Source organism: Heterodontus francisci, chromosome 18, assembly GCF_036365525.1.
Source record: "Heterodontus francisci isolate sHetFra1 chromosome 18, sHetFra1.hap1, whole genome shotgun sequence".
Classification (NCBI taxonomy): Eukaryota; Metazoa; Chordata; class Chondrichthyes; order Heterodontiformes; family Heterodontidae; genus Heterodontus; species Heterodontus francisci.
In genome coordinates, this window is record NC_090388.1 from 4,816,516 (window position 1) to 4,838,110 (window position 21,595).

The 21,595-nt window shown below is 44.6% G+C and overlaps 1 protein-coding gene across 6 annotated transcripts in view; it reads left to right on the plus strand.

The window, feature by feature from the left end:
* The window catches only part of LOC137379388 (uncharacterized), a 145,300-nt gene extending 144,251 nt beyond the window's left edge, over positions 1-1,049 (plus strand). For 2 of the 6 annotated variants that reach the window (XM_068050135.1, XM_068050136.1), the window contains exon 15: positions 804-1,049. In XM_068050135.1, the coding sequence (XP_067906236.1) occupies positions 804-1,034 (231 nt within the window). In that variant the 3' untranslated portion in view covers positions 1,035-1,049. The remainder of the gene's footprint in view (positions 1-803) is intronic. The other 4 variants (XR_010976805.1, XR_010976803.1, XR_010976807.1 and 1 more) reach the window with 4 other exon arrangements.
* Positions 1,050-21,595: the final 20,546 nt, after the last annotated feature.

Genomic DNA, 21,595 nt, shown 5'->3' on the forward strand with positions numbered 1-21,595 from the left:
TAGAGCTGCCGCCTTTCAGATGAAACATTAAACTGAGGCCCCGTCTGCCCTCTCAGGTGGACCTTGCTGTGTATATATTGGCTGTTGCATTTCCCCATGGAATTCCAGGTATTGACATCCCTGTTTTCATCATATCGGGAGAATAAGCACATTGTTCTCTGATGATTGCAAACTGGAATTGTGGGACTGTGCAGCCTTCAAACGTGCAGACCGAGATTGCAATTTGTGAGCAGTGTAACAAAATGGTACCAGGGATGAGGGATTTCAGTTATAAGGAGAGGCTGGAGAAGTTGGGATTATTCTCCTTATAGCAGAGAAGGTTAAGTGGAGATTTGATAGAGGTGTTCAAAATTATGGAGGGTTTTGGTAGAGTAAATAAGGAGAAACTGTTCCATTGGCTGATGGGCCAGCAGCCCGATGGTACAGATTTAAGATAATTGGCAAAAAAGGCAGAAGGGAGATGAGATTTCTTCTGTATGCAGAGTTGCTATAACCTGGAGTGCGCTGCCAGAAAGGGCGGTGGAAGCAAATTCAGTCGTAAAAGGAATTGGATAAATTTGTTGGGCTATGGAGAAAGAACAGGGGAGTGGCACTAATTTGATAGCTCTTTTAAAGAGACAGCAGATGTACAATGGGCCGAATATCCTCCTCTGTGCTGTATCATTCCATGAATCTATGGTCTGTTTATTGTCCTATATCTCAGAGACCAGCCAACTATTCATGTCCTGTTAAAACGTAGATTGTGATAGATTTTGATTATCTTCAAAGGAGAATTTTTAAAGCATCTCTTTTGCTTTTTTCAGCAACTTTTCCTGTGCAATTTGGAATCAGAGTCAACCACAATCAGCGTCCAGCAGTTTCTGGTGGAATTGAAGGCAGGTGGAATCAGCAGGGTCCATGAAGAGGAAGTCAGAAAGGAACTCCAACATACAAGGGCACTAGATCTGCTGGATTTCCTCACCTATCTGCCACTTTTTGTCCTTATCCATAATTCAGTTGTGTCAAACCCATTGGATGATTCTCGGACGCTTTGAGTTTTGAAATATGCATGACCTACCATGTCTCAGCTGATAGAAAGAAGGGAGAAAGAACTTGCATTTATTTAGTGTTTTATCACATCTCACAGGGTATCCTAAAGGGCTTCACATGCAATGGGGTAGATCTTTGTGCGAAAGTGTATGGTGGCGATAATGAGTCAGCTGCCAGTTTTATATCTTTTCCCGATTGACTTCATTGGAAATAAAAATGGCAGAGATGTAAAATGGATAACAATCCATCTCGGCCCCCTCCCGAAGTCCCCAGCATCACAGATGTCAGACTTCAGTCAATTCAATTTACTCCACGTGATATCAAGAAATGACTGAAGGCTCTGAATACTGCAAAGGCTATGGACTCTAACAACATTCCGGCAATAGTACTGAAGACCTGTGCACCATAACTTGCCACGCCCCTAGCCAAGTTGTTACAGTACAGCTACAACACTGGCATCTTCCCAGCAATGTGAAAAATTGCCCAGGTATGTCCTGTACATAAAAAGCAGGACAAGTCCAACCCGGCCAATTACCGCCCCATCAGCCTACTCTCAATCAGTAATGTGATGGAAGGTGTCATCAACAGTGCCATCAAGCGGCACTTGCTTAGCAATAACCTGCTCAGTGACGCTCAGTTTGGGTTCCACCAGGGCCACTGAGCTCCTGACCTCATTACAGCATTGGTCCAAACATGGACAAAAGAGCTGAACTCAAGAGGTGAGGTGAGAGTGACTGCCCTTGACATCAAGGCAGCATTTGAGCGAGTATAGCATCAAGGAGCCCGATCAAAACTGGAGTCAATGAGAATCAGGGGGAAAACCTTTCTCTGGTTGGAGACATACCTAATGCAAAGGAAGATGGTTGTGGTTGTTGGAGGTCAATCATCTGAGCTCCAGGACATCACTGCAAGAGTTCCTCAGGGTAGTGTCCTAGGCTCAACCATCTTCAGCTGCTTCGTCAATGACCTTCCTTCAATCATAAGGTCAGAAGTGGGGATGTTCGCTGATGATTGCACAATGTTCGGCATCATTCATGACTCCTCAGATACTGAAGCAGTCTGTGTAGAAATGCAGCAAAACCTGGACAATATCCAGGCTTGGGCTGATAGGTGGCAAGTAACATTTGTGCCACACAAGTGGCAGGCAATGACTATCTCCAACAAGAGAAAATCTAGCCATCTCCCCTTGACATTCAATGGCATTACAATTGCTGAATCCCCCACTATCAACATCCTAGGGGCTACCATTGACCAGAAACTGAACTGGAGTAGCCATATAAATACCGTGGCGACAAGAGCAGGTCAGAGGCTAGGAATCCTGAGGCGAGTAACTCACCTCCTGACTCCCCAAAGCCTGTCCATCAACTATAAGGCACAAGTCAGGAGTGTGATGGAATACTCTCCACTTGCCTGGATGGGTGTAGCTCCAACAATACTCAAGAAGCTCAACACCATCCAGGACAAAGCAGCCCGCTTGATTGGCACCCTATCCACAAACATCCACTCCTTCTACCACCAATGCACAGTGGCAGCAGTGTGTACCATCTACAAGATGCACTGCAGCAACAGACCAAGGCTCCTTAGGCAGCACCTTCCAAACCTGCGACCTCTACCATCTAGAAGGACAAGGGCAGCAGATGCATGGGAACACCACCACCTACTGGTTCCCCTCCATGCTCCACACCATCCTGACTTGGAACTATACCGCCGTTCTTTCACTGTCGCTGGGTCAAAATTCTGGAACTCCCTTCCCATCAGCACTGTGGGTGTACCTACCTCACACGGACTGCAGCAGTTCAAGAAGGCAGCTCACCACCAGCTTCTCAAGGACAATTATGGATTGGCAATAAATGCTGGCCTAGCCAGCGATGCCCACATATCATGAATGAATAAAATAAAATCTACCCCAATCAATTACTTTGAAGTAATCCCACAGACAATGTTGCAGTCAGCCAATTAACACACAGCAAGATTCAACAGGCAACAATAAGATGAATGACCTGGATTTTTTTTTGGTGGTGATGTTAGTTTAAGGAGGAATGTTGGCCGGGACAGCAGATGAACTTCCTTGCTCTCCTTTGAGGAGTGCCAATGAATATTTAACATCTACCGGAACAGGCTGAGAAGGTCCAAGGTTTAATGTCTCATCCAAAAGCCAGTACCTCTGACAGTGCAGCACTCCCTCAGTACTGCACTGGACTGTCAGCCTTGATATTTTTGTGCTCAAGCCCTGGAGTGGGACTTGAACCCAAAACTTTGTAACTCAAAGGTAAAAGTGTTACTAACGGAGCCACAGCTGAAAGCAGATGCTTTTTTTTTTACGGGAATTGAATAAATACTTGAAGGGGAAAGATTTGCAGAGCTTTGAGGATACACCCCTCAAAATTTATTAAATAAATTTCTAATGCCCCTTTCCCAGCCCCAATTACAATTAACTATTTGCCCTCCCCCCCAGCCCCCAAAACACTTTTGTTCCCCAAAATATACTTTATTCATAAAAATCTGTAAAAGAAAATTACAAAACAGTTCCAAACAGCACCAAGTTGACATTCCAAAAAGTGCAAAGGAAATCAGTTTTCTTCAATGCAGGAGTGAGTTGCTTCACAACCCTTCCCTTCCATTTTTACCTGCCAGGTACATTTTGCAGCAAAACCATATTTGGTGTATAGAGCCCAAGGGGTTTCCCAAAGGGTCCAGCCCCTCAGTTCACTTTGGTGAAAGGACCTTACACAGTGGTCTTTCCCCATTGAGCCTCTGCAGTGGCTGCCCCACGCTTTAGTGTGTCCCTCAACACGTAGTCCTGGACCTTGGAATGTGCCAGTCTGCAACACTTGGTCGTGGACAACTCTTTGCAAGTTTCGGGCAGATCAAAGAGCGTTTTTCACCGAATTGATGGTCCTCCAGCAGCAGTTGATGTTTATCTCGGTGTGCGTCCCCAGGAACAGCCCGTAGAGCACAGACTCCTGTGTTACAGAGCTGCTTGGGATGAACCTTGACAAAAACCACTGCACCAAGACGTAGCTTGGCTGGTGGTGAGAAGGGCCCTCCCTGTCAGATCCTTCCTGCATGCCCAGAGTCTCGTCCCCTCCATACGTTGCCCTCAAGGTGGCTGCGGTGGGGAAGAGACAGTTGCCCACCTCCTTCTGGAATGCGTCTTTGCAAAGCAGGTGTGGAAAGAGATGCAATGGTTTTTGTCGAGGTTCATCCCAAGCAGCTCTGTAACACAGGTGTCTGTGCTCAACGGGCTGTTTCCAGGGACACACATCGAGATAGACATTAACTGCTACTGGAGGTGGTGAAAGACACTCTTTGGGCTGCCCGAAACTTGCTGGTCTTCCAGCACAACGAGTTGTCCATGAGTGTTGCAGACTGGCACATTCCAAGGTCTAGGACTATGTGTTGAGGGACGCACTAAAGCTTGGGGCAGCCACAAAGGTTCAATGGGGAAAGAGCACTGTGTAAGGTCCTTCCACCAAAGTGAACTGAGGGGCTGGACCCTTTGGGAAACCCCTCGGGCTCTTTTCACCAAATATGGGTTTGCTGTAAAATGTACATGGCATGTAAAATGGAATATAAGGTTCGTAAGGCAACTCACTCTGTATTGAAGAAAACTGATTTCCTTTGCACTTTTTGGAATGTCAACTTGGTGCTGTTTTGAATTGTTTTGTAATGCATTTTTTTTTTTACAGATTTTTATGAATAAATTATATTTTGGGGGAAAAAAAGTGTCAGCCTGGATTTTGTACTCAAACCCACAACCTTCTGACTCAAAGCACAGAGTGCTTCCCAGTGAGCCATGCCAATACTTACACCAGACCTATGTCTCAAAGTCAGGGGCACCTCTTTGCTGCAGGTGCAGATGATGGGCTAGTGCACTGTTCCGATCAGTCGCAAAAAAGTCAAAATCAATCTTAGGGGTAAAAAATTATCACAAAAAGCTGCCATGTTCTTGTACAAACACAAATGACTGACTAATACAAACATACAAATTAGGAGCAGAAGTAGGCCATTCGGCCCCTCTAGCCTGCTGGGCCATTCAATAAGATCATGGCTAATCTGTTTGGGTCTCGAATTCCACACTCCCGTCTACCCCCGATAACCTTTGATTCCCTTGCCTAACAAGAATCTATCTACCCCGCCTTAAAATTATTCAATGACCCCTCTCCACCAGCTTCTGAGGCACAGAATTTTAAAGTCGCACAACCCTCTGAGAGAAAAAATTTCTCCTCCTCTCTGCCCTAAAAGGGCAACCCCTAATTTTAAAACAATGCCCCCTTGTTCTGGACTCACCCACAAGAGGAAACATCCTTTCCACATCCACCTTGTCAAGACCGTTCAGGATCTTATAAACTTCAGTCAAGTTTCCCCTCACTCTTCTAAAATCCAGTGAAAACAAGCCCAGTCTGTCCAACCTTTCCTCATAACGCAACCCGCTCATTCCAGGTATCAATCTAGTAAACCTCCTCTGAACCGCCTCCAATACATTTACATCCTTCCTTAAATGAGACCAAAACTGCACACATGATTTGAGATGTGGTTTCATTAATGCCCTGCATAACTGAAGCATTACATCCTTACTCTATTTTCAATTACTCTTGTAATAAAGGATAGCATTCCATTCGCCTTCTTTATTACTTGCTGTACCTGCATACTAACTTTTTGTGACGTCTGCACTAGAACACCTAGATCCTTCTGCACCTCGGACTAATAGCCTTCAGGAAAGGGAATCTCCCCCTACTCAGTCAGATCAACATATGATTGCAGTGCTGTTTCCCAGTAATAAAAGCAATATCACTATGACAGGTTCAATGGACATCTAGAGCTGGCATCACCTGCAAATAACAAAAATGTCATTAAGGAGATTTCAAACAGGATATTAAGCCAAAATTGTTCTTTTTGATGACAGGAGGATTAAAATTATCTTTTAGAATAAAGTGTCAGATGATTATTCTGAAGCATGAATTATGATCAAAAGTGCTCCCAACACTCTTCAGGATCTTCTCCCCTGAAATACTCGGTATTCGTCAGTGAGCTGTGCTGTCCATGGTGCTGAAAGTTAGCATTGAATAAAGAGAATTTTGTTTTTGTAATGTCGGTGTAAGTTAAAGCAGTATGTATCTAATATTATCACGCATCCATCTAACAGCTATATTAAGTAAATAACTCCTACAGAAATCAGAGACTAGCAGTGAACAGCTGTTTATCAAACTGGAGGGATGTATACACTGTTCATCAAACTGGAGGGATGTATACACTGTTCATCAGACTGGAGGGATGTATACACTGTTTATCAGACAGGAGGGATGTATACACTGTTCATCAGACTGGAGGGATGCATACACTGTTTATCAGACTGGAGGGATGTATACACTGCTCATCAGACTGGAGGGATGTATACACTGTTTATCAGACTGGAGGGATGTATACACTGTTTATCAGACTGGAGGGATGTATACACTGTTCATCAGACTGGAGGGATGTATACACTGTTTATTAGACTGGAGGGAAGTATACACTGTTCATCAGACTGGAGGGATGTATACACTGTTCATCAGACTGGAGGGATGTATACACTGTTTATCAGACTGGAGGGATGTATCCACTGTTTATCAGACAGGAGGGATGTATCCACTGTTTATCAGACTGGAGGGATGTATACACTGTTTATCAGACAGGAGGGATGTATCCACTGTTTATCAGACAGGAGGGATGTATCCACTGTTTATCAGACTGGAGGGATGCATACACTGTTTATCAGACTGGAGGGATGCATACACTGTTTATCAGACAGGAGGGATGTATACACTGTTTATCAGACTGGAGGGATGTACACACTGTTTATCAGACAGGAGGGATGTATCCACTGTTTATCAGACTGGAGGGATGCATACACTGTTTATCAGACTGGAGGGATGCATACACTGTTTATCAGACAGGAGGGATGTATACACTGTTTATCAGACTGGAGGCATGTATACACTGTTTATCAGACAGGAGGGATGTATACACTGTTTATCAGACAGGAGGGATGTATACACTGTTTATCAGACTGGAGAGATGTATACACTGTTTATCAGACAGGAGGGATGTATACACTGTTTATCAGACTGGAGGGATGTATACAATGTTTATCAGACAGGAGGGATGTATACACTGTTTATCAGACTGGAGGGAATAATACACTGTTTATCAGATAGGAGGGATGTATACACTGTTTATCAGACTGGAGGCATGTATACACTGTTTATCAGACAGGAGGGATGTATACACAGTTTATCAGACTGGAGGGATGTATACACTGTTTATCAGACAGGCGGGATGTATACACTGTTTATCAGACTGGAGGGATGTATACACTGTTTATCAGACAGGTGGGATGTATACACTGTTTATCAGAAAGGAGGGATGTATACACTGTTGATCAGAAAGGAGGGATGTATACACTGTTTATCAGACAGGAGGGATGTATCCACTGTTTATCAGACAGGAGGGATGTATCTACTGTTTATCAGACAGGAGGGATGTATACACTGTTGATCAGAAAGGAGGGATGTATACACTGTTTATCAGACTGGAGGGATGTATACACTGTTTATCAGACAGGAGGGATGTATCCACTGTTTATCAGACAGGAGGGATGTATCCACTGTTTATCAGACAGGCGGGATGTATACACTGTTTATCAGACTGGAGGGATGTATCCACTGTTTATCAGACAGGAGGGATGTATACACTGTTTATCAGACAGGAGGGATGTATCCACTGTTTATCAGACAGGAGGGATGTATACACTGTTTATCAGAAAGGAGGGATGTATACACTGTTTATCAGACAGGAGGGATGTATACACTGTTTATCAGACTGGAGGCATGTATACACTGTTTATCAGACAGGCGGGATGTATACACTGTTTATCAGACTGGAGGGATGTATACACTGTTTATCAGACAGGTGGGATGTATACACTGTTTATCAGAAAGGAGGGATGTATACACTGTTTATCAGACAGGTGGGATGTATACACTGTTTATCAGACTGGAGGGATGTATACACTGTTTATCAGACAGGAGGGATGTATACACTGTTTATCAGACTGGAGGGATGTATACACTGTTTATCAGACTGGAGGGATGTATACACTGTTTATCAGACAGGAGGGATGTATACACTGTTTATCAGACAGGAGGGATGTATACACTGTTTATCAGACAGGAGGGATGTATACACTGTTTATCAGACTGGAGGGATGTATACACTGTTTATCAGACTGGAGGGATGTATACACTGTTTATCAGACTGGAGGGATGTATACACTGTTTATCAGACTGGAGGGATGTATACACTGTTTATCAGACAGGAGGGATGTATACACTGTTTATCAGACTGGAGGGATGTATACACTGTTTATCAGACTGGAGGGATGTATACACTGTTTATCAGACTGGAGGGATGTATACACTGTTTATCAGACTGGAGGGATGTATACACTGTTTATCAGACTGGAGGGATGTATACACTGTTTATCAGACTGGAGGGATGTATACACTGTTTATCAGACAGGAGGGATGTATACACTGTTTATCAGACAGGAGGGATGTATACACTGGTGTTCCCCAGAGGTAGGTATTACGACCATTGCTCTTTTTGATATATGTTCATGACCAGGATTTGGGTATAAAGGGCATCATTCCAAAGTTTGCAGATGACACAAAACTTGGAAATATAGTCAGCAGTGTGGAGAATAGTAGCAGACTTCAGGGGGACATAGACTGGTGAAATGGGTAGATACATGACATAATATTTAGTACAGAGATACGTGAAGTGATGCATTTTCTTAAGGAAGAATGAAGCGTGGCAATCTAAACTAAATGGTACAACTTTAAATGGGATGCAGGAACTGAGATCTCGGGTGTTTGCACTCAAATCTTTGAAGGTGGCAGGACAAGTTGACAAGACTGTTAAAAAAAAACATACGGGATCCTTGGCGTATTTGTAAAAGCATAGAGTGTAAACATTTATAAAATACTGCTAGAACTCAGCTGGAGTATTGTGTCCAATTCTGGTCACTGCACTTTAGGAAGGATGCCAAAGCCTTGAAGTGGATACAAAGGATATTTACAAGTATGGTCCCAGGGATGAGGGACTTCAGTTGTATGGAGAGACTGGAGAAGCTGGGGTTGTTCTCCTTAGAGCAGAGAAGGTCCAGGGGAGATTTAATAGAGGCATTCAAAATTATGGAGGGGTTTTAATAGAGTAAAGCAAAACAGTCAGAGTTCAAAGACAACTATTTGGTTAAGTGCTTTTGGACATATTTAGGATGTGAAAGGGGCTATTTATAAATGTAGGCCAGGAAATGGAAAGTGTGCATCATATGAAGAGTTCGTTATAAATCTAACATTCTGATTCCACCTGATAAGATTTGAACTACCAGTTTAAAACAAAGAATATTTTATGTTGGGCCATTGGAGATCATCTTCACCTTCAACACCCGGCCAGAGTGGATAGGAAGAACATTTTTCTGTTCACAGAGAGATCAATAACCAGGGGCCATAGATTTAAAGTAATTGGTTGAAGAAATAGAGGGGAGTTGAGGAATAATATTTTCACCCAGAGGGTGGTGGGGGTCTGGAACTCATTGGCTGAAAGGGTGGTACAGGCAGAAATCCTCCTAACATTAAAAAAAACACTTGGCTATGCACTTGAAGTGCTGCAATCTACAGGGCTATGGACCAGGAGCTGGAAGGTGAATTAGACTGGATAGCATGGGCATGATGAGCTGAATGGCCTCCTTCCTTACTGTAACTTTTTCTATGTTTCTATGTTGTTAATTTGATGCCGCAGATTGCCTGCCCAATGTAGAACTCACCAGATTTTTATTGCATTAAAAGCATTGGGCAGGCTTTTCAATAGGTGGACAATCTGTTCTACCAGATCATTGACAGGTGATGAAGGTGAAATTGAGGCCCATTATTATAAAATCACCCAAGGAACAGAGATGTGCTTCTTGCACATTATCTGGATTTGAGAGTTCAATACAGTATCACTTAATTGTTATTGGAAAAAAGAATTGAAGAAAATGTGCAGATAAAATTTCAGTTTCCCTTATGCAACAGCAACCTGCATTTCTATAGTGCCTTTAACATACTAAAACATCTGAAGGCACTTCCCAGGACCATTATCAGACAAAAGTCACTTAAGAAGATATTAGGTCAGATGACCAAAAACTGAGTCAAAGTTTAGTTTAAAGGAGCATAGTAAGGTAGAGAAAGAGACTTTATTACTTTTTATTATTAGAAATACAGCACTGAAACAGGCCCTTCAGCCCACCAAGTCTGTGCCGACCAACAACCACCCATTTATACTAATCCTACATTAACCCCATATTCTCTACTGCATCCCCTACCACCTACTTACACTAGGGGCAATTTACTATCAACCTACAAGTCTTAGGCCGTGGGAGGAAACTGGAGCACCCGGCAAAAACCCACACAGACACAGGGAGAACTTACAAACTCCACACAGGCAATACCCAGAACTGAACCCGGGTCCCTGGAGCTGTGAGGCTGCGGTGCTAACCACTGCACCACTGTGCTGCCCTAAGCTTAGGGCCCAGGCATGGCCACCAATGGTGAGGCAATTAAAAACGGGGATGCCCAAGAGACCAGAATTGAAGGAGCAGAGATATCACGGAGAGTTGTCGTGCTGAAGGAGGTTGCAGTGATAGGGGTGAGGCCATGGAGGGATTTGAAAACAGGGATGCGAATTTTTAAAATCAAGCAAAACCATGATTGTACAGTTTCTAGGTTAGATTGCAGAGCATTTCCAATTTGTTTTAGCACAAAAGAAAGCTTTAACATTTTCCCCTCCAGTTTATGTGTATCGACCATTGTGTTTTATCATTTGCATGTGTATTTTCTAAAACAATAGCAAAGGAAATAACTGTTCGAGACTACAGATCCTAGACTGCTATATCTGCACTTCCTTAAAAGCCGAACATTGAAGAAAACTGCTTTCTATAGCTTCTTGGTCTTCAGAGAAGCTTCAGTGTTGAAATTCTGTGGTTGTTTCAAAAAACCCTTCAACATGCAAAGCGTCTTTCACATTCTGCACACTCTCCAGCACGTTCTGTTTACGTCTCCTCCTCTTTCTGGAAAAAGCAACGGCGGTGCGGCAGACTAAGTAAGCTTCTTATACCCTGCCTCCCTCGTCTCAACACAGATCATCAACGCCTGCCACTGAATCCATTGATTGTAAGAAGAATTTCCGGAACACACACACAAGACCATTTTCCAAGGGCTAAATGTGTGTGTGTTTGTGCGGGCAAAAAGAAGGGTTGCCCTCAACCTCCGGCCATTATCACGGTTAATGTTTGCAGTGAACTCTCCAAAAGAAAGTATTGTTGCTCGTTGCCAGGTATTCCCTAGCAACCGCAATACCACGCTGACGCTCTAATGGCTTAGACTGGGGCTCTTTGTCAAAGGGTTTCACCGCCCCCCTCAAAACACGTGCTTATCAACAGAAGAATATGTTAAGAGGGAAAAGTTTTGTGTCTTTCCAATGGTTTGGTTTTAATTGCAAATTGAGATTTCCAAACAGCCTTAAAGATTGTTTTGTTGTGCTTTTGTAAAGACTTTTGTTCTTTTTTTACAGCTGTCCGAGATTACAAACCAACAGCGTTTGAAAGCCTTATATCAACTAAACAAAATTGTGAACCATATTTTTTTTTAAATGCAAAAGTGTATATTCGATTTTTAATATATACTCCAAGGATAAAGGAATTCAGTTATGTGGAGAGATTAGAGAAGCTAAGATTATTCTCAGAGCAGAGAAGGTTAAGGGGTGATTTAATAGAGGTGTTCAGAATCATGAGGGGTTTTGAAGAGTAACTAAAGAGAAACTGTTTCCTCTGGCAAGTGGGTTGTTAACCAGAGGACACAAATTTAAGATAATTGGCAAAAAAAATCAAGGGTTGTGATGATCTGGAATTCATTGCCTGAAAGGATGGTGGAAGCAGATTTAGTAATAGCTTTCAAAATAAAATTCTACATATACTTAAAAAGGAAAAATTTGCAGGTTCATTGAGAAAAAGCAGGGTAGTGGGTCAAATTGAATAGCTCTTTCAGTGAGCTGGCACAGATATGATGGGTCGAATGGCCTTCTTTGCAGTATTATTCTATGTGTATTTATTCTACATAACCCAGACTGTCTCCCTGGCTGCATTTCAGTGAGAGAAGTGGAAGGCTCTTTCACTGCAGTTATAGTGTAAATGCAGCTTGCATCTGGTGTTGAAGTCTGATGGCCTAGATTAAAGTAAAATTCTCTACAACAGAACATTCAGCACTCCACTTCGCTTCAAAGCATTCACACCTTTATTTATTCAAAGATACAGCACTGAAACAGGCCCTTTGACCCACTGAGTCTGTGCTGACCATCAACCACCCATTTATACTAATCCTACATTAACCCCATATTCCTACCACATCCCCTACCACCTACCTATACTAGGGGCAATTCATAATGGCCAATTTACCTATCAACCTGCAAGTCTTTGGCTGTGGGGGGAAACTGGAGCACCCGGAGGAAACCCACACAGTCACAGGGAGAACTTGCAAACTCTGCACAGGCAGTACCCAGAACTGAACCCGGGTCGCTGGAGCCGTGAGGCTGCGGTGCGAACCACTGCACCACTGTGCCGCCCTGTGACACTCTTATTCAAGAAAGCATGTAAGGACAGTGCTAGCAAGTACAGGCCAGTTAGTTCAACATCAGTGGTGGGTAAGGTTTAGAAACAATTATCAGGGAAACTCTCAACAGACACTTGGAGAGGTTTGAGTTAATTAAGGAGTGCCAGCATGAATTTGTAAAAGGGAGATCGTGCTTGACTAATCAAATTAAATTTTTTGATAAAGTAATGGAGAAGGTTGATGATGGGAATGTGGTGGATGTTGTCTATATGGATTTTAAGAAAGCATTTGATAGAATACCACATAAAAGGCTGGTTAACAAAATTGAGGCTCTTGGAATAGGAGGGTCAGTGTCCAATTGTATAAAAAATTGGCTTAAGGACAGAAAACAGCGAGGCATAGTAAATGAAATAAAAACAAGAAATGCTGGAAATACTCAGCAGGTCAGGCAGCATCTGTGGAGAGAGAAGCAGAGTTAACGTTTCAGGTGAGTGACCCTTCTTCAGAATTGACAAATATTAGAAATGTAAAAGGTTTTAAGTAAGTAAAGTGGGGAGGGGGGGGTTGGGGGCTGGGGGGGGGGGGGTGGGTGGGGGGCAAGAGATAACAAAAGAGGTGTTGATAGGACAAGGTCACAGAGAATAACTAACCCGAAGGTCATGGAACAAAGGCAAAGGGCATGCTAATGGTGTGCTGAAAGACAAAGCATTAGTACAGAGAGGGTGTGAATTGACTGTGAAGCACAAAGCACTCCAAGCACAAATATTTTAAAAAATGTAAAAAAAACAGAAACAGTGGGTAGGCACAGTAGAAACAAACTAAACACACTAAAAATCTAAAATAAAATAACCAAATAAAAAAGAGAAAAAAGATAAAAGAAAAAAGAAAAAATAACTAAACATTAAAATGGGGGTGTCCTGTCATGCTCTGAAATTATTGAACTCAATGTTCAGTCCGGCAGGCTGTTGCGTGCCTAATCGGTAAATGAGCTGCTGTTCCTCGAGCTTGTGTTGATGTTCACTGGAACACTGCAGGACAGAGATGTGAGCATGAGAGCAGGGGTATGTGTTGAAATGGCCAGCAGCCGGAAGCTCGGGTCATGCTTACGGACTGAGCGTAGGTGTTCCACAAAGTGGTCATCCAGTCTGCGTTTCGTCTCCCCAATGTACAGGAGACCACATTGTGAGCAGCGAATACAGTATACTACATTGAAAGAAGTACAAGTAAATCACTACTTCACCTGAAAGGAGTGTTTGGGGCCTTGGATAGTTAGGAGAGAGGAGGTAAATGGGCAGGTATTACACCTCCTGTGATTGCAGGGGAAGATGCTGTGAGAAGGGGATGAGGTGGTGAGGGTAATGGAGGAGTGGACGAGGGTGTCGCAGAGGGAATGATCCCTTTGGAATGCTGACGGGGAAGGGAGGGGAAGATGCGTTTGGTAGTAGCATCACCCTGGAGGTGGCGGACATGGCGGAGGATGATCCTTTGGATGTGGAGGCTGGTGGGGTGGAAAGTGAGGACAAGGGGAACCCTGTCGCGGTTCTGGGAGGGAGGGGAAGGGGTGAGGGTAGAGGTGCGGGAAATGGGCCAGACACGGTAGAGGGCCCTGTCAACAGTGGGAGGGAATCCTCAGTTGAGGGAAAAGGAAGATATATCAGAAGCAGTGTCACAGAAGGTAGCATCATCAGAGCAGATGCGTCGGAGATGGAGAAACTGGGAGAATGGAATGGAGTCCTTACAGGTGGTAGGATGTGAAGAAGTGTAGTCGAGGTAGCTATGGGAGTCAGTGGGCTTATAATGAATATTAGTAGACAGCCTATCCCCAGAGATGGAGACAGAGAAGTCGAGGAAGGGAAGAGAACTGTTGGAAATCGACCATGTAAAGGTGAGAGAAGCATGGAAATTAGAAGCAAATTTGATAAAGTTTTCTAGTTCCGGGTGGGAGCAGGAAACGGCACCGATACAGTCATCAATGTACCGGAAAAGGAGTTGGGGGAGGGGGCCTGAGTAGGACTAGAATGAGGAATGTTTGACATATCCCACAAAAAGACAGGAATAACTAGGGCCCATGCGGGTACCCATAGCAACACCTGTTACTGAATGAAGTGAGTGGAGTTGAAGGAGATTTTGTTCAATTAGAGAACATGTTCAGTCAGGCGGAGGAGGGTGGCGATGGATGGGGACTGGTTGGGCCGCTGTTCAAGGAAGAAGTGGAGAGCCCTCAAACCATCCTGGTGGGGGATGGAGGTGTAGAGAGATTGGACGTCCATGGTTAAGAGGAGGCGGTTAGGGCCAGGAAACTGGAAATTGTCAAAATGATGTAGGGTGTCAGAAGAGTCACGAATGTCGGTGGCAAGAGACTGGACCAGCGGAGAAAAGATAGAGTCAAGATAGGAAGAAATAGGTTCAGTGGGGCAGGAACAGGCTGAAACAATGGGTCTGCTGAGACAGTCCCGTTTGTGGATTTTGGGAAGGAGGTAGAAGCGGGCTGTCTGGGGTTGGGGACTATGAGGTTGGAAGCTGCCGATGGAAGATCTCCAGAGGAGATGAGGTCAGTGACAGTCCTGTGGACAGTAGCTTGATGTTTGGTGGTGGGGTCATGGTCCAGGGGGAAGTAGGAAGAAGTTTCTGAGAGTTGGCACTGAGCCTCGGCACTGAGCCTCGGCACTGAGCCTCTGCAAGATAGAGGTCGGCACGCCATACAACAACAACACCACCATTGTCTGCAGGTTTGATGACAATGCGGGGTTAGACCTGAGAGAACGGAGTGCGGCAAGTTAAGAGGGAGACAGGTTAGAGTGAGTGAGGGGGGCAGAGAAATTGAGGTGACCAAAGTCTTGCCGACAGTTTTCAATGAAAAGATCAAGAGCGGGTAAGAGGCCAGAGGGAGGGGTCCAGGTCGAGGGAGAATGCTGGTGGTGGGTGAATGGGTCTGCTGGGTCGGGGTGAGGACTCCTGGTCAAAGAAGTGAGCCCGGAGGTGAAGGCGATGGAAGAAGAGCTCAATGCCATGCCGAGCACGAAATTCATTGAGGTGGGGGCGTAAGGGGATAAAACTGAGTCCTTTGTTGAGTACAGAACGTTCAGCGTCAGAGAGGGGGAGGTCAGAGGGTATAGTGAATACACGGCAAGGGTTCAGATCAGAAGGGGTGGGGTCAGAGGGAAGTGAATGGGAAGAAGGATCTGGAGGAGCATTCGTCCCCATCAGCTGCTGGAGCTTGTGTTCCTTAACACCTGAAAGGAAGAAAAATAGTTTTTTGTTAATGCGTCGGATAAGATGAAGGATGAAATGAAACTGTGAAGTAGAACAGCTTTGAGATAAGGTGAGGCGGTGCTGCTGGAGAGAGAGGTCCAGTGTATACAGGTGGCAGCGCATGGCACTGAGTGTGGAACTCAGGATGCAGTGAGAACAGTGAGAACCCCTACATTGTGATCAAACCTGCAGACAAGGGTGGTGCTGTTGTTGTCTGGCGTACCGACCTCTGCCTTGCCGAGGCTCCGCGCCAACTCTCAGACACTTCTTCCTACTTGCCCCTGGACCATGACCCAACCACCGAACATCAAGCTACTGTCCACAGGACTGTCACTGATCTCATCTCCTCTGGAGATCTTCCCTCTACAGCTTCCAACCTCATAGACCCGCAATCCTGGACAGCCCAATTCAACCCCCTTCCTAAAATCCACAAAAAGGACTGTTCCAGCAGAACCATTGTTTCAGCCCGTTCCTGCCCCACTGAACTTATTTCTTCCTATCTTGACTAACTTTTCTCCCTGGTCCAGTTTCTTCCCATCTACATCCGTGACTCTTCTGACGCCCCACATCATTTTGACAATTTCCAGTTTTCTGGCCCTAACCGCCTCCTCTTCACTCTCCACACCTCCATCCCCCACCAGGACGGTTTGAGGGCTCTCTGCTTCTTCCTGGAACAGAGGCCCAACCAGTCCCCATCCACCACCACCGTCCTCCGCCTGGCTGAACTTATTCTCACATTGAACAAATTCTCCTTCAACTCCACTCACTTCCTTCAAGTAAAAGCTGTCGCTATGGGTACCCGCATGGGTCCTAGTTATCCCTGTCTTATTGTGGGATATGTTGAACATTCCTTGTTCCAACCCTACTCAGGCCCCCTCCCCCAACTCTTTTTCCGGTAGATTGATGACTGTATCGGTGCCGTTTCCTGCTCCCGCCCCGAAATGGAAAACTTTATCAACTTTGTTTCTAATTTCCACCCTTCTCTCACCTTTACATGGTCCATCTCTGACACTTCCCTTCCCTTCCTCGACTTCTCTGTCTCCATCTCTGGGGATAGGCTGTCTACTAATATTCATTATAAGCCCACCGACTCCCACAACTACCTCAACTACACTTCTTCACACCCTACCTCCTGTAAGGACTCTATTCCATTCTCCCAGTTTCTCTGTCTCCGACGCATCTACTCTGATGATGCTACCTTCCACAACAGTGCCTCTGATATCTCTTACTTTTTCTGCAACTAAGGATTTCCCCCCACTCTGGTTGACAGGGCCCTCAACCATGTCCGGCCCATTTCCCGAACCTCTACTCTCACCCCTTCCCCTCCCTCCCAGAACCATGAATGTCACTTCCCTTGTCCTCACTTTTCACCCCATCAGCCTCCACATCCAAAGGATCATCCTCCGCCACTTCCACCACATCCAGCACGATTCCATGACCTTCTGGTCAGTTATTCTCTGTGACCTTGTCCTATCAACACCTCTTTTGTTATCTCTTGCCCCACCCCCCGCTTTACTTGCTTAAAACTTTTACATTTCTAATATTTGTCAGTTCTGATGAAGGATCACTGACCTGAAACGTTAACTCTGCTTCTCTCTCCACAAATGCTGCCAGACCTGCTGAGTATTTCCAGCATTTCTTGTTTTTATTTCAGGTTTCCAGCATCTGCAGTATTTTGCTTTTATTTTGAGGCATACTAAATGGTTGTTTTACAGCATGGAGGATGGTAGATAGTGATGTTTCCGAGGGTCAATGCTGGGACCACTGCTTTTTTTGCTATATGTAAATGACTTGGATCTTGGAATACAGAGAAGAACCTCAAAATTTGCCCATGACACCAAACTTGGAGGTGTGGCAAACAGGATGATATAAACTGGCTGCAACAGGACATAGACAGGCTAGTAGAATAGGCAGACAAGTAGCAGATAGAATTTAATACTGACAAGTGTGAGGTGATGCATTTTGGCAGAAGAAATAGGGAGACGGAATATATACTTAATGGCACAGTTCTAAAGTGTGTGCTGTAATAGAGGGAGCTGGCGGTTCATGTGCATCGATCTTTGAAGGTGGCAGTACATATTGAGAGAGTGGTTAGTAAAGCATATGGGATCTTGGGCCTCATAGATATATGCAATGAGTACAAAAGCAGGGAAGTTATGCTGAACCAATCTGCCCGAGAGTGTGGTGGAGGCAGGTTCAATCGAGGCATTCAAGAGGGAATTGGATTGTTATCTGAAAAGGAAGCAGTGGGAAGCAGCAAGAGAGAGCAAGACGTGAAAGCCATAAAATATCTATCCAGTCCAGACCAGTCAAGTCCAGTCCAGTCCAGTCCAGTTGTGTCCAGTACAGTTGTGTCCTGTCCAGTCCAGTTGTTTCCAGTCCAGTCCAGTTCAGTCCAGTTGTGTCCAGTCCCGTTCAGTCCAGTCCAGTCCAATTGTGTCTAGTCCAGTTGTGTCCAGTCCAGTCCAGTTGTGTCCAGTCCAGTCTAGTTCCAGTCCAGTTGTATCCAGTTCAGTCCAGTCCAGTTGGGTCCAATCCAGTCCAGTTCAGTCCAGTTGTGTCCAGTCCAGTCAGTCCAGTCCAGTCCAGTCCAGTTGGATCCAGTCCAGTCCAGTTGTGTCCAGTCCAGTCCAACTGTGTCCAGTCTAGTCCAGTCCAGTTGTGTCCAGTCCAGTTGTGTCCAGTCCAGCTGTGTCCAGTCCAGTCCAGTTTTGTCCAGTGCACTCCTGTCCAGTTGTGCCCAGTTCAGTCCAGCTGTGCCCAGTCCAGTCCTGTTCAGTCCAGTCCAGTCCAGTCTATTCCAGTTGTGTCCAGTCCAGTCATGTCATGTCCAGTCCTGTTGTGTCCAGTCCAGTTGTGTCCAGTCCAGTCCAGTCATGTCCAGTCCAGTCCAGTCCAGTTGTGTCCAGTCCAGCCATGTCCAGTCCAGTCCTGTCCACCAGAGCAGACAGACCAAGTGCTGAGAAAAATCAAAGTGTTACGTCCTGGGAAAACAGGTAGTTGATTGATTGGTGAGTTTTTCTCATTTATCTTTCAAAAACGTGGGTAATTTTAACAATTCGCAGGTTTATTTACTAATAGTTGTAAAGCTTAATAGATTGTCTGATGAGTATTTCCTAATAATTAAATAATTCGTTATTTAGAACACAGTAAAGTTGGCAGGACAGGTGATGTGTTGCGGCTGCAGTATATGGGAGCTGGTGGATGACAGTGTCATCCACGGCAAACACGTCTGCAGTAAGTGTCTGCAGCTCGAGGAGCTTCGGCTCAGAGTAGATGAGCTGGAGGCCAAGCTACAGTCACTGTGATGCATCAGGGCGGGGGAAAATTATCTGGACATTTGTTCCAGAAGGCAGTCACACCCCATAGGACAGGGTCTTCTGATTTGGTCAGTGGTCAGGGACGGGTGGGGGGCGGGGCTGGTTGCAGCTGAGGCAAGTAAGAGGGCCCAGAGGGCATGAGTGCAGGATCCTCAGCCCTTGTGATTGTCCAACAGGTGTGAGGTTCTTTCAGCTTGTATGGATGAGAGCTAGGGCTGCAGGGTGGATGAGCAAACTGACCATAGCGCCATGGTGCAGGAAGCCATTCAAGCAGGGGGTGGTTAATAGGAACGTAGTGGTAGTAGGGGACAGTATAGTTAGGGGAATAGACATAGCTCTCTGCGGCCAAGAGCGAGAGTCCAGGAGGCTGTGTTGCCTGCCCGGTGCCAGGGTTCGGGACATCTGCTCAGGGCTGGAGAGGAACGTATGGTGCGAGGGGGAGGATCCAGTCACCCTGGTCCATGTAGGTACCAACGGCATAGGCAGGACAAGGAAAGAGGTTCTGCATAGTCTGTATGAGGAACTAGGCATCAAATTAAGAAGCAGAACCTCGAATGTAATAATCTTTAGATTGTTACATGAGCCACATGCAAATTGGAGTAGGGCAAATAAGATTAGAGAAATGAATGCATGGCTCAAAGACTGGTGCAGAGTGGGTTCCAGTTCGTGGGGCAGTGGCACCAGTACTGGGGAAAATGGGGGCTGTACCATTGGGATGGTCTAAACCTGAACCATTCTGGGACCAGTGTTCTAGCAAGTCACATAACTAGGGAAGTAGAGAGGATTTTAAATGACATGGTGGGGGCAAGGGATCAAATGTGGGAAGATGTGATGAATCAAAGTGTAGAGATAAGGCAAGAAAGGTATTAATCTGGGAAATCATAAACAGACCATGACAGGAAGGGATAGAGTGTACAAATCTAAAAGCAAAACAACAGATAAGGCTAGAGATTACAAAAATAATAAAAGGACAAAACCAAAGGCTCTGTATCTGAAAGCATGTAGTATTCGAAACAAAACAGAACAACTGATAGCGCAAATAGAAGTAAATAAGTATGATCTGATAGCCATTACAGAGACATGGCTGCAGGATGACATAGATTGGGACCTGAATATTGAAGGGTACATGACCTTTAGGAAGGTCAGGAAGCTAGGAAAAGGTGGAAAGTGTTAATTAATGATGATATTAGTGCAATAGAGAGGGATGACCTAAGTTCAGGAACCCAGGATGTCGAAGCAGTTTGGGTCAAGATGAGAAATGATAAAGGCAAGAAATCACTTGTGGGAGTGGTGTACAGGCCCCCTAACAATAACCACATGGTCGGACGGGGTATAAAGGAAGAAATAATGGGCACTTGTCAGAAAGATATCGCGATAATTATGGGGGATTTTAATCTACATATAGACTGGAAAAATCAGATGGGCACAGGTAGTCTAGATGAGGAGTTCATAGAATGTTTTTGGGATAGTTTCTTAGAACAGCACATTCTAGAGCCAACCAGGCTATACTAGACCTGACATTGTGCAACAAGATAGGATTAATTAATGACCTCATATTTAAGGCGCCCCTCGGCAGCAGAGATCATAATATGATTGAATTTTACATTCAGATTGAGGGAGAGAAGAGTGGGTCTAAGACTCGTATTTTAAACTTAAATAAGGGCAATTATAAGGGCACGAAAGCAAAGCTAGCCGAAGTGAACTGGCAAATTAGGTTAAGGGATAGGTCAATAGAGATGCAGTGGCAGAGATTTAAGGAGATTTCAGAATACACAGAATAGATACATTTCAACCAAGGGGAGGAGTCACCACTAAAAAGTTAAAGATAGTATCAAACTTAAAGAAAAAGCATATGATTGTGAAAAGATGGGAGGCAGGTCAGAAGAAGAATATAAAAAACAGCAAAGAATGACTAAAAGATTAATAAGGACGGAAATATTAGAGTATCAGAGAAAGCTAGCTAGAAATATAAAAACGGATAGTAAAAGAAAAGAATTAACAAAGTGAGCATTGGTCCTATAGAAAGTGAGTCTGGGTAATTAACATTGGAAAATAAGGAGATGGCAGATGAACTGAACAGGTATTTTGCATTGGTCTTCACTATAGAAGATACAAGTAACATCACAGAAATAGCTGTAAATCAGAGAGGAACTCAAGTAAATTACAATCACCAGGGAAGTGGTACTGAGCAAATTGTTGGAGCTGTAGGCTGACAAGTCCCCGGGTCCTGATGGACTTCATCCTAGAGTCTTAAAAGAAGTGGAGACTGAGATAGTTGATGTGTTGGTTTTAATTTTCCAAAATTCCCTA